Source organism: Lactuca virosa, chromosome 8 (assembly GCF_052849685.1).
Source record: "Lactuca virosa cultivar CGN04683 chromosome 8, Lactuca_virosa_CGN04683_v6, whole genome shotgun sequence".
NCBI lineage: Eukaryota > Viridiplantae > Streptophyta > Magnoliopsida > Asterales > Asteraceae > Lactuca > Lactuca virosa.
In genome coordinates this window covers 58,840,431-58,853,903 of record NC_136433.1, presented here as the reverse complement: position 1 = coordinate 58,853,903, position 13,473 = coordinate 58,840,431, and the positions used below count along the sequence as shown (strand labels likewise).

The 13,473-nt window shown below is 33.3% G+C and overlaps 1 protein-coding gene across 1 annotated transcript; it reads right to left on the bottom strand.

Annotated features, from left to right (window-relative positions):
- Positions 1-4,941: 4,941 nt before the first annotated feature.
- LOC145130394 (uncharacterized) lies at positions 4,942-6,858 on the bottom strand. The gene is made up of 2 exons (XM_079065201.1): positions 6,204-6,858; positions 4,942-5,672 (listed from the first exon to the last, which is right to left on the bottom strand). Exons 1-2 carry the CDS (start codon positions 6,856-6,858, stop codon positions 4,942-4,944), a joined length of 1,386 nt encoding a protein of 461 aa, XP_078921327.1.
- Between the last annotated feature and the right edge of the window lie 6,615 nt (positions 6,859-13,473).

The window sequence follows — 13,473 nt, the reverse complement described above, 5'->3', positions numbered from 1 at the left end:
CTCTTAAATGGTTGTTAGAGATAGGCGTTAAGGTATCGGAAGGACTATTTTTTAAATTTTAAAAAAGTTTATTAAATTTTGTATTAATTATAATAAATCAAATGAAAATGCAAAAAAAACTAAAACATAGAAAATGTTATATTTATACAAATAAAAAAATAGAACCTATTAATTTTAATTAACATGAAAATATATTTTATTTAATATAAAAATAATTTTTGTTATCTAAATTTTATTTAAAATATATAAACTATAATACATAATTAAATATTTTCGATTTCTATATCAATAAATATTTGAAATATAAAAACATCATTTTATCTACTTTTAATTTTTAGGTGATATAATTTGAGAGATTTATATTTATATGGTTAATTACTTTAGTATGTTTTTAGGCATAAAAAATAGGCTCAAGTGTTTATAAACATTTAACTATTTTATCATTATCTAATAGATTTTTTTTTTAATTTTGTTTTGAATAGTTTATGTCTTTATTAAAGAATATATTCAAAATTTGATAAAACTAAAATTTTAGTAAAAACATCATTTTTTATTGAGTTAATAAAAAAGTAATTTGTATGTTATTCGGATTTCATTTTTAATCAAACCTATTAAACTGATTAAATTGAATTTTATTTTTTTTCAATTTAAGTTAATATTTTAAAGTCAATAAAATTTATTGATTGTACGGATTTTTTTTAATTAAAAAAAACAACCTACTTATATTATGAAACCGAACATAAATATACTTTTACATTTAACTCAAAATCATATAGTTATCTTTTAAAAACAAAAAAGAAACATGTTATTATTTTGATAATAACATATCATATTTTTATAAACAAATATATATATATATATATATATATATATATATATATATATATATATATATATATATATATATATATATATAAAATAAAGATAAATCTTTCAAAGTAAAAATTAAAAGTTGATAAAATAATGTTTTCATATTTCAATTTTTTTAGATATAAATAAAAAACAAAATATTTATTTATGTATTGTAGTTTAAGTATTGTAGATAAAATTTACATAACAAAAATTATTAATATGTTAAATAAAACATATTTACTTGTCAATTAAAATTACTAAGTTGTATTTTATTTATTTATATAAATATTACATTTTCTATGTTTTAGTTTTGTCTTTTCATTTGTTTTATGATAATTAATATAAAATTTAATAGATATTTTTTTTAAAATTTCATAAATTGTCATTATGCAAAGTTTTAGAAAATTTCAATGAAGACTTAACGTCTCTTTAATGGACGTAATATATAAGAACCATTAGCGTGCCAAATTTTGTCGAAAGTGACCACTGCTGCAAAAAAAAAAAAAAAAAGTTTCATAATAACTGTTTGAGAGAAAATTTTTAAACCAAAACGAGATTTCTTTATATTTTCACAAATGGTAAGTTTAGAAAGTTTCAAAAATAATCCTTATAAAAAGTTTCATAAAGTTACACAAATGGTCCTTATGAAATTAAAGGTCTCTCTCTAAGGGACATTATACATAAGGAATATTGACGTGCCAACTTTTCTTGAAAAAAATCATTTATGCAAAAAAAAATGTTTAATAAGGACCGTTTGACAGAAAAATTTTAAACCAAAAAGACAATCGGTGAAATTTTGTATTATTATTATTATTATTATTATTATTATTATACATATATATTAAAGCGCATGGAGTATTTCAACAGTAATCTTTTTGTTTTTGGAGTTTGGCCACATAATTTTCAAACTTTGATAATTTTAGTCCCCATTGTTTATTTTTTCTCAATTTCGTCACACAATTTTCACTGTCTTTTTTAAAAAAGGCCACATAATTTTCAAGCTTTGATAATTTTAGTCCTCATTGTTTATTTTTTCTCAATTTCGTCACACAACTTTCACGGTCTTTTTTTTATAAAAAGCACTCTTTCAACAGGAATGTTTTTGCTTTTAGAGTTTGGCGATATAATTTTTAAATTTTGCTAATTTTAGTCCCTATTGTTTATTGTTTCTCAATTTCGTCACACAACTTTCACCGTCTTTTTCTAAAAAGAATGACTCGTGCAACGCACGGACCTTTTCCTAGTTATTATTAACTTGGCTCTTAAAAAAGTTATTAGCATCCAAGTACGTGAATTTTTTTTATTTTATTATTATTTTTTTTTCTTGTTTTACTCTTCAACCTCTTGTTCGTCTGTTTAATTTACCTTCTCCTCCTGTTTTATTTTTACCACTTTAATTGTATTTTAAATTCATTTTTTTACTAATTAACTTATCTTATAAAATATACAAATTAAATTATATCAAAATATTCATATAATTTATTATTGCTTTTTTTTTTAATAATTTGTACTTATCAAAAGTCAGAAATAACAAATATTATATCCGTTTAACAAAGGCAAAGTAGAGAAAATAACTTATTAAAACATTTCAAATAGATAATAATAAACATTTGATATCAAATAAAGTTAATAAGAACATGATCTAACATATAACATAAAGAATAAAAAGTGACATTATTAATGTACCACAAGTCACGTCTAAGGAGGACTAGTGCATAATTTTTAGCGGATGAAATTTATTCATTTTCAATCTATGTTCGGCGATATTCATACTTTGAGAAGTTACGTTCTTCTTTTATGAATAATTCTATGCACATTGGAAACGTTTTTAACATGTAATTAAAGCTTCGTGGTTTGGGACGCGTAGCAACAATTGATAAAGTTGTATCTTCTTTAAGAAGGAAGCAAAAGCATTTGTGAATCACCTATTTATGTTCTAATAATCATATCAATCGTATTTATTTGTTTAACTTTAGCATTAGTCAAGCGATAATTAACATCCCCAAAGTGTATATAAAATTGTCTATCAACAATATGGACTAAAGGAAATCTATTTGATGTCACATATATCGAACTTCATACAAAAGCTACAGCATCCAAATATAATGAATTTTGAAAGTGATGAATCGACTTCACCGTATCATTCTCAATGAAGCCCCAATATTCCAATAACGTTTAAGAAACTCAACATAAATCATCTATCCAATGTTTTATTATTACCATAATCCTGAATTATTTTCTTGATTTCAGTCATCGTGAAAAGAATTCAATAAACAAGAGTTGACTCAGGGTTAACTTTTTCGAGAAATCCAGTTGCATGGGAGGTCGAACCCTTGTGAGGGGCTGAATTTAGAATTGAAATAGTTAAAATATTCGGTTTTGACTCGAGAAGGGTTCTGAATCGAGTGGCGATGCTAAGTTTAACAAAGGTGGGTCACTTGACCCACATTTTTTTTAACAAATTATATAGAAATAAAAATTGTGAACTACCTTAAATCTTTTAAGTGAACTACTTTAACGTTTTTGAAAAAAAAAAGTATAAATCAAGATTTTTAAAGCTCATATTTTATATTTTAATAGCCAAAATAACTAATTCATTTAAAGTATAATCCAATAAAAATATCTCTAAATTTAAATAAAAAAAATCGTTTGACAATTAGCAGATGTCGTTTTCTTCACCTTATAATTCAATGGTTAGAGATAAAATATTCACCGCGTCATTATGTGTTTTTTTTTGAACGGCGAAAATTTTATTAAAAAACTAGCAATAAGCTAGAAAAAAAAATTACAACAAATTACAAGCAAATGTCGGGTTATGAAGCCAAGAAGCTCACCCTAACTTTACTACACCTATTAGAAATCCAAAAGAAAGACCTCTCAACCACATCATAAAAAATAAAGGATTTCCTAGGCAAAACCGTTCCGAAAATAGTAGCATTACGAAAATTCCATAAACACCATAAAGTAGTCAAAACTACCGCATCAAAAGCTTTTCTTTGACCGCCTCTCAAACCAATCGACAGAGACTAAAAAAGAATGGAATCAATGGATAACCGGAAAGGAATCTGAAGACCCCACCAAATAGCAACCCGAGACCAAATATCACTCAAATGAGTACAATCAGCAAAAAAGTGATCAATAGACTCAATCGTACTGGAACAAATAGGGCACATAATAGAATTAACCATAACTCCACGACGGGACAAACTCTCTCTAGTGGGAATACTCCGTAATCGCAGCCTCCAAATAAAAATATTCAACTTGATAGGAACCCAGTTGTTCCATCTAATCTCACACCCACCCGTAAACAGCATACCACTATCAACAAGATATCTAGCAGACGAAACTGAAAAAGAATCAGAAGCATCAATAGACCATCCCGACCGATCAGAAAAAGAATGAAGCTGAAGATCATGCATCAAATCAATAAACGCATCCCACTGGGTCTGCTCAATTCCACCCCTTAGGAACCCACCTGAGAGAGTTAGTACTCCAACCAACCAGAACCCTAACCCGAACCGAGACATAACGATGTACATCCAACACATAAATCCTAGGAAAAGACACCGCGAGAGGCTGACCACCCTTCCAAACATCATGCCAAAAAGAAGTGTTAATTCCATCTCCAACTCTAATCAGACAAAAAGAAAGCAAATCAACACCCCAGTCTCTAAGCTGCACTAACATCCTAATAATCCCACTCCAAGGACCTGTCCACCCTCTTCTCACCAACAGAGAAAAACAACCCCCATCAGCACCATGCAAAGCTATCACCACCCTGACCCATATCAAATCAGGATTATGAAAGAATCTCCACCGCCAACGAAAAAGAAGGGAACGGTTAAAAGAAAGCAGACTTCCAATTCCAAGACCACCCTCTTTTTTATCAGCTAAAACTCCATCCCAGCGGACCCAATGCATACGTGTGTCCTCCAAATCTTCACCCCCAAAAAATCTTGACCGAAGAACCTCCAAATAATTAAGAACAGTAATCGGGGCCATAAAAATGGACATCAGATAGCTACCCAAACTTCCAAGAACTGACTTGATCAATGTAAGACGACCTCCAATACAAAGACTTTTCACTTTCTAACCCGACAATCTAGAACGGAAACGATCCTGAATAATAGACCAAGCAGACACCCGAGCCATATTTTGGCCAATAGGCACACCTAAATGAACAAAAGGAAGAGAATCTGGAGCACAACCCAATCTACTAGCAACAAATTCCACTTGAGAATAAGAAACCCCCACTCCAATCAACTTGCTTTTTTGCAAGTTAATTTTAAGACCCGAAGCCAGATAAAAACACCTCAAAATACGTAAAATACGTTTGGCATTGTATGGATCCCAAGAATACATCAATACAACATCGCCAACATAAAACAAATGGGAGATCTGGATGTCACTAATAGAAATTCCCCGGAAAATATTCATTTGCTGAGCTTTAAGTAGAGCGACATGAAACCCCTCCATCGCCAAAATAAAGAGAAACGGAGACAAAGGATCTCCTTGTCTCAACCCTCTATAAATCTGAAACTCATCAGTAGGAGAACCATTCACTAGAACTGAAGCCCTAGCCGTACTCAAAAGCTCCCCTATCCAGCCACACCATATAGAACCAAATATCATAATATGCATGATCTCCAAAAGATACTCCCAAGACAAAGAATCATATGCCTTATCAAAATCCACTTGAGGATTTTTCAAAGCCTTACTCCAAGCAACCACCTCATTCAATAGAAAAGGGTAATCCAAAATCCACTTTAACAAAAGCAGACTGCTCCAAACTAACAACAGAACCAATAACCTCTGCCAACCTATTAGCTAACAGCTTACCAATAATTTTATATTGGCAACCAATAAGACTAATAGGTCTAAAATCTCTAATGACCTTTGGGTCCCGCACCTTAGGGATGAACGAGAAAAGGAAGCATTACAACCCTTAGGGATAGAAGAATGAGAATGAAAATGTTGAACAAATGCCACCACATCCAAAGAAATAAGATCCAAATAATGCTTAATGAAACCAAAGGAGAAACCATCTGGACCAGGAGCCTTATCAGAACCACAATCCTAAACTGCCCTTTTAATCTCCTCATCGGAAAAAGGAGCCTGGAGGAACTGAACCAGATCCTCCGAAAAGGTATGAAAAAGAGCAGGGTTTGTGGAAGGACGAGTCCCTATCTTCTTAGAAAAGAGAGTTTTGTAAAAGTTATGAAATTCATTTTTGACCCTCCCCGGTTCGTCAATCCAAACACCATCAACCATAACTCTATTGATTTCTAACTGACACCTTTTTCTGTTTATAGATCCGTGAAAAAAACTTGAGTTCTCATCCCCCTCAATACCCCACTGAACTTTCGCCTTCTGAGCTAGGTCCACTCTCGAGAGGTGATCTAAATCAGTCAACTCCTTCAAAATCGAAACTTTCTGTTCTCCAAAGTTAGCACTACCATCACCCGCCATAAGAATAGCATCAATCAATTCGATCTTATCTTGTAACAATTTTCTTTTGCCATCCATACCAACCTGAATAGAAGAGTACCAAATCCTAAGATTAGATTTAAGAAGCTGGAGTTTCTTCTTAAAAATAACCCAGGGGTTAAGAATGTCCTCACAATCGAAAGTCGTAGACCAAGAATTCTGAACCACTTCATCAAGACCGTCCTGGTTAAACCAAGAATGAAAGAACCGAAAAGTCTTAGGGCCATAATCAACAGAGTGTTCCAACAAAAGAATAGGTCGATGATCCAAATTTTTTTTCTCCAAAACCAACCCTGAAAGATGAGGAAAAACTGACAAAAGACCCTCAGAAACCAGAAAACGGTCCAACTTGCTAAACTTAGAACCCCACTTATAACTCCAAGTAAAGCGAGGACCACCCAAAGCAATATCAAACAAATTCGCCTCCTCAATAATCTGATTAAAAATCCTAGCAGAAGCAGGATGAAACTGAGACCCCATACGTTCCGACTCATCTCGAACTTCATTAAAATCTCCCATCAAAACGCACTCCCCGGAACAAGAAGTCATCAACTGTAAAATCTCTCCCCAATGTTGTCTTTTACATTCATTCCCTTGCAGAGCATAAACTGAAACAAACACCACCTCTACTCCAGAAGATACCCAATCCCCCTCCACTGCTACAAACCAATCAGAAGAAATCACCCGTTTTTTACTAAACCGATTCTGATCCCAAATGACAAGAATACCCCCCGAAGCTCCACGAGAAGGAGAATAAGCATAAGAAAACGAAACATTTCCGCAAGTAATATTGTCAAGTTAATTTATTTATTGTGTTTTTTCATTAGGCATTAGCATATAGACGATTCCTTTTATGAAAATATATCAAGATATAAGACTTCGTCGAGTACAACTGTTAGAACTTTGATTTTTTTTTCTTATACGATCCGACCGGAATCTGGATCCACAACTAGTATTTTTTATTTTTATTTTCATTTAAATAGTAAATAGTGAACCACGTTGCTTTACGTTCTAGACTCGTCACTCTATCCACCATTATATATCTCGAATGAAAATTGTTCTTCTTTTTCAATGCAAAATACCATGAAAAATAATATGAATCAACATATCTTTCAATTCCCCATCAGAATCATAACATTTTGATTTAAATCAACACATTTTAAAAGATCAATATCCCCTAACTCCTTAATAAATTTATATCAACATATATACCATTTTACAGTATATTGTTGCATCCTCACACGATGCAACAAAAACCTTGAAAAAGAATGCAATGATATGTAATTAGTTCGAAATCAGACGATATTTAGGGTACTCGGTTCAATGGAAAATGATATATAGTATATTAAATTTCTATGAATTTAAATGTTTGGAAATTTTCATATTTTAGTAGTATGATGCATGGAAAAAGTACTTCGGAATGATATAAAACAAAATGAGTTTGACAACATGTCATGTGTAATATATGTCGAATAAAGACAAACTTATATCAATATGTAGATCAAAATGATAAGGTATCAATTATATATTTAGATTTATTGCGAGTATTAAGTAATATTGAAAACATTCTTTATAACAATACAAAGTAAGAAAACATACTTTATAAGGATGTAAAAGAATAGATTCCATGATATATTCAGATTATACCGTTTTAACGTAATAAAAGTTACGAACAAATTATTGAAATCGTCTTTGGTACCTAACTTTTTTTTATACTAGAACCTTCTTTACTGTTTGTTGTTTTTGTTTCGGTTTTCATCTCTGCCAGACTTCAAAAGATTATAATACCCTTATTTATGAAAAAAAAAGTTATTAATATTTATTTATTTCTTAAACAAGGGTACAATCCCTTTAAACCTAATGTACAACCAGACACCTACACCCTAATAAAACCCATTCTAAGTCTGTAATCACAACCACGACGTCTCCTTCCTCTTTCTCTCGCCAGTATACTCCTCTGGTGTCTCTCCTCTACGTCGACCACCTCTTACTGGATAAGCCATCATCACTAGAAAAAAACTGAGAACAAGAGTCTATCACCAACGTTACTCTTCTCTACCACTACATCTCCTTTCTCTTATCTCTTTCTTTCTCAGTATCGCACGAACCCGACATCAGCCACCACCGCAATAGTTGTCGATAATGTATTTAACAAGCAAGCCACCATCACCACCAGCACAAGTTTGATTTTGGTTTGGGGGTTCAAGTTAATCAGAGCAAGGTTTAAGGATTCAAAACATTCTATCTAAATTTCATCACAATCATAATGGATTCAATTTCTAGATTCATCAGGTTTAAGTTTGGTCTTGAATGGTTTGATTTTGACTTCATCCATAATTTCTAGCTTTTTAATTTCATCTATAATTTCTATCTTTTTATTCATCCATGATTTCTAGGTTTGTTTTGGGCATATTTTTATGGGTTTGTTAAAGCATCGATTGCATGATTTGTAGGTTAGATTTTATGAGTATGATTTTTGGTTTTCAGTTATGTGTTTAATTTCTATATGACATGATCTGGAGGTGGTGGTGCATGATGGTAGTTGTGAGATTCAGGTTTTTAAGGTACATGATTTCAAGAATCCTTTTCTAGCCTTTGGAAGAAGTCACGACGTGAGCAATGCCTCCCACGGCGTGAGCCGGGGTTAACTTGTTGACCCATATTCCTTGAGTCTCACGACGTGATCCCTTGTTTCTCACAAGATGAGAGTGATCTGATGACTAAAACCCTAATTTTTCGGTATTTAATGGAATGGGAGGGCTAGGATTGTCCACCCTCAACCTCCCTCACTCTCTATGCCTCTAAAAACCCTAATCACAACCCTCCTTGAGATCCTTAGCCATTATGGTGCATTTTCTAGCTTGAAGAAGAAGAGAAGAAGAGGAAAAGAAGAGTCCTAGTGGTGGAGTTTGCAAAGTAGCACCATCATCATCATCTCTTCTTGTTGTTGGACATTTATAAGTGCTAAAGGTTCAAATTTTATTGCATATTATGGATAGATCTATGTTTTCGTCCCATTTCTTCATGTTTAAGCAAGCTTGAGTGCAGTAAATCCATAAAGTTAGCAACTTTATGGATTCTAAGGGTTCCTTGATCATCATATTTTCCAGATCTCGATGTTGGTGAAGTATAAGAGTCATGCATGATAGTTTGGTGCATATTTTTCCACTTTTTGATCTAGAATGGATTAGGAAATGCATGGTGCATGCATGCCCATAAAGCAAACATTTTTATAGACCTTTAGGGTCCCCTTAAGCTTCTTGAAGAGTTAGGTTTGATCACTTAATGGATTAAGGACTTAAAACCTTGAATTTTGGCTTAAGACCGGGGTCACGACGTGAGACATAAGGTCTCATGATGTGACAACGATTAAGCCTATAAATAGTTGAGTTTATGGAACTCAGGACGTGACATAGTGATCCTCACGTCGCGAGGACAGTCTAGTAGGAAATTTGTGACCAAGTTGACTGATTTGGGATCGAGTTGTTAGAATCGGGCCTAGTCAACTCGCACGGCGTGACCAAGGGCTGGTCACGACGTGAGACTCGATGTTAGGATATATTTCCATGGCTTTGACTTTATGGGTTGACTATGTGTCCTAGTTTGACTTTGGGGTGGGTAGTATGAAAGAGAATGAGGTCGAGCACCTCTATTTATAGGCCATATGTGCACCGCGCCTGGCGTGTGCGTCACGCACACCTGAGACGTTGCTCCTCCTATTTTTCTGCCACGTGTCGCAAATGTTGTGGTCCACACCCACCTTCTAGAAGGTGTGCGCCGTGCAACCTACATGCGCGTGACGCTTCTTGGAAAACTTCAAAAATCGTATCTTCTTCATACGAGCTCCGTTTGCAACGTTCTTTATATCCCCAAAAAGCTCCCAACGAGATCTACAACTTTTGTTTAGACTTTGTTGGCTAATTTTGACTTTATTTTTAAAGCTATATTTTTAACAGACTTAGACTGTTAAAGTCAGTTAAAAATTCATAACTTTCTTATATTATGTCTGTTCTCGGCTGTCTTTATATCGATGGAAACATATGGACGAGATCTTCAACCCTCGTTAGATTGATTTTCCTAACAATTAACCGCTTTCTACTTCGGTTTCTGAGCCGTATATTGCTACGTTGAAACTTCTGAAAATCATAACTTCCTCTTACGAAGTCAAATTGGGTGTTCTCTATATATACGCTCTCAGTTTAACGACTACTACGACTTTCTTTTAGATTATTTATCCTAAATAATCCTTTTTTTATAATACTAATTATCGTTGCGACTAATAATTATCTCATTTATTCTTTAATCATCTAACCATATCTTACGGGGGTTACACATAACAAGGAGTTATCCTATTTAACTAGCATACTAGTACTCTAACAATACCTATATCATACCATGTAAGGGAGATAAAATGGGACATGTGGCATAGTAAGAAACTCACTTGAACTCAAGAACCGAAGAAGCACAACAACACTCTCACTTACTGATCAATCATGCGAACCGCCTAACACCAAATAAAGATCAATCCTTAATTAACAACCTAAATCCTTCAAGTTTGACCCAAGGTCAAACTGGTCAAAAGTCAATGGTAAACGGTCAACAAAAGTCACTGGTCAACGAATTTCAACAGCCACCATGATGTGGAGACCACTTGGCCACGTCGTGGGTATGTCAGGACAAAATAGTCGACATGTAGGAAATCGCCATGTCGTGGGCCCTTATTGGCCACGTCGTGGACATGTCAGGACAACACAATCGTGAATCTGAACTCCACTACGTCGTGGGCCCTTCTTGGCCACGTCATGGTTTTTGGTAAATCTATCATTTCTTCATTAAGAGCTTAATCCTTAAAAATCAAGGCCCAAACTTCAGATCTAGTCCTTATCAATGACTTCACGGATAAAGTTTCCAACTTTATCCATTAGGACCTCACCCCCAAGTAAGATCTACAAGCCTAAGTCCATTAAGCCCTTAATATGACCAAAACTTATGCGTGGAACAAAAGGGATCATGACTTAACACTTTTTCCATCAAATAAGGCCAAAAGATCATCAACAAACAATCCTAAGGTTCTAGTGTTTCCCTAAACTCCAAGAATATTCCTTCAAAGGACTTTAAAGTATGAAGTAAGAGAAAAAAAAATTTATAAAGGTGGGAGCTTTATACCTTCCCAAGCTCGACAAGGTGCAGGAGATGTAAGATTTGAAGTACATACACTCTTCCAACTAACAAGCACACCTTCTTCTTCATCCTAAGATGCAATACAAGTCTTAAATCTTCAAGAACACCAAGAACACATCAAGAAAACTCAAATGGGCTAGGTTTTTCGAGATATGAGGGTAGAGGCTAAAGAGAATGACCTAACCCTAAAGTTAAGGTCCTTAAATATGGAGGAAACCCTAAAATAATTAGGGGTTTGGGCTGCAGCAGTTGTCACGTCATGACATCCTTCTTGGCACGTCGTGGTGTCCATTAGGATATACGTTTCACTTAAGTCTCATGCCACGTTGTGGTCATCAACCCACCACGTTGTAGCATTTGGTTTTTTCCCAAAAAGCACATCTTTGACCTCCTTGAATCTTTAACTGATCCGATCTAGAAAACAGGTGTTACAAGATTCATCATCTGCTAAATCTTCTCGTTCTACCCCATACAACTCCTATCACGCCATTCATAAACCTAGATCAAACTTATCCATTGATTTTTTAATGATACTCTAAATCAGAATCACACGATGAGGTTCTCAATCTTCTTCTTATTCATGTAAATGACTAAAATGTCTTCATGGTGATAATAGATGCAAACAACTAAATTATTCATTGTATCCATACAACAAATATATATATATATATATATATATATATATATATATATATATATATATATACACACACACACACACTTATCACCGTATTCCTTAATATAGTCTAATAGTTGAGTACCTTAAGGCCATAAAATCGAGTCAACTTACATCTCTCCTTTCTACTCACCAAATATATCACAATTTTAACACCTATTGTGAGCATACAAATATCAGAGTAACTACCATATTTTACGGATATGCCATTATCCTACTCTATCTGCGGTTTAAGTCTTGGAATTTTCTCTACAATGTCTAGTTCACTCAAACCACGACTCTGATAACAACTTGTAACACTTGACCATTCAACATAAAGTACACCAAAAAATTTTCATCATTTTTAAAGCATTACATGGTGTACGTTTATGTTAAGTCACCATTACATGTAGTTATCTTAAATCCAAACATACAAAATATGCCTACAGATCAAACCAGATTTACAAAGTCTTACATCCAAAAGTATAAACAAGATCTAATCGTGATCAATCCAAAGCACCTTTCTCTTCTTTTCCTTATTACTAAGTCATGTGACCTCCAACAGAAATCAAATGTAAGCTTAAAAGCTTTGTGAGTAACAAAGTAATAGATATATAATCCCATATATAATACATACACATATGGTTTATAATACATCTTTACCGAAAATGGATATTACATAAATAAGATTATAACTTCACCTAATGTCAAGGGAAACACATACATATGAGGGAATGATGGGTTTTGTGCGTCTCCTTTCAATCCCCCCTACACAAGGGCGTAGCTACGCTATGTGAAGGTGGGTCCTAGGACCTACCTTTTTTCTATTTTAATACAACAATTCTATATAAAAAAACATAAGGAACTAACTTATTTTTACGAAAAACCTACATTTTCATACTTTTCCCATTTCATTTATATAAGGAACCACGTTGATTTTGGTTCTAGATTCGCCACTGCCCCTACATCTAAACTATCAACACAACATTACGATTAAAGAATCATGAATTTTACGGTGGATTAATTGTAGCTTCAATGCATTTGGTTTCCAACATCAATGATTTGTTTGTTTATTGATTATAAGGTGTTGATTTTGATAATCAATAGGTTTGATTTTAGGATTTTTCATCTTTTAGTTTCATTTGTTGTGTAATCGAATTGGATTTGTGTAATTATTGACTATCATGTATTGAATTGCACAATATGAGCTTCAAATCACATTTCAATGTTCAATGTAGTTGATTCCCTAAATATCGACTTAAATTTCTGGTTTTGAAGCTCATGTTCCTCGTGTTAAT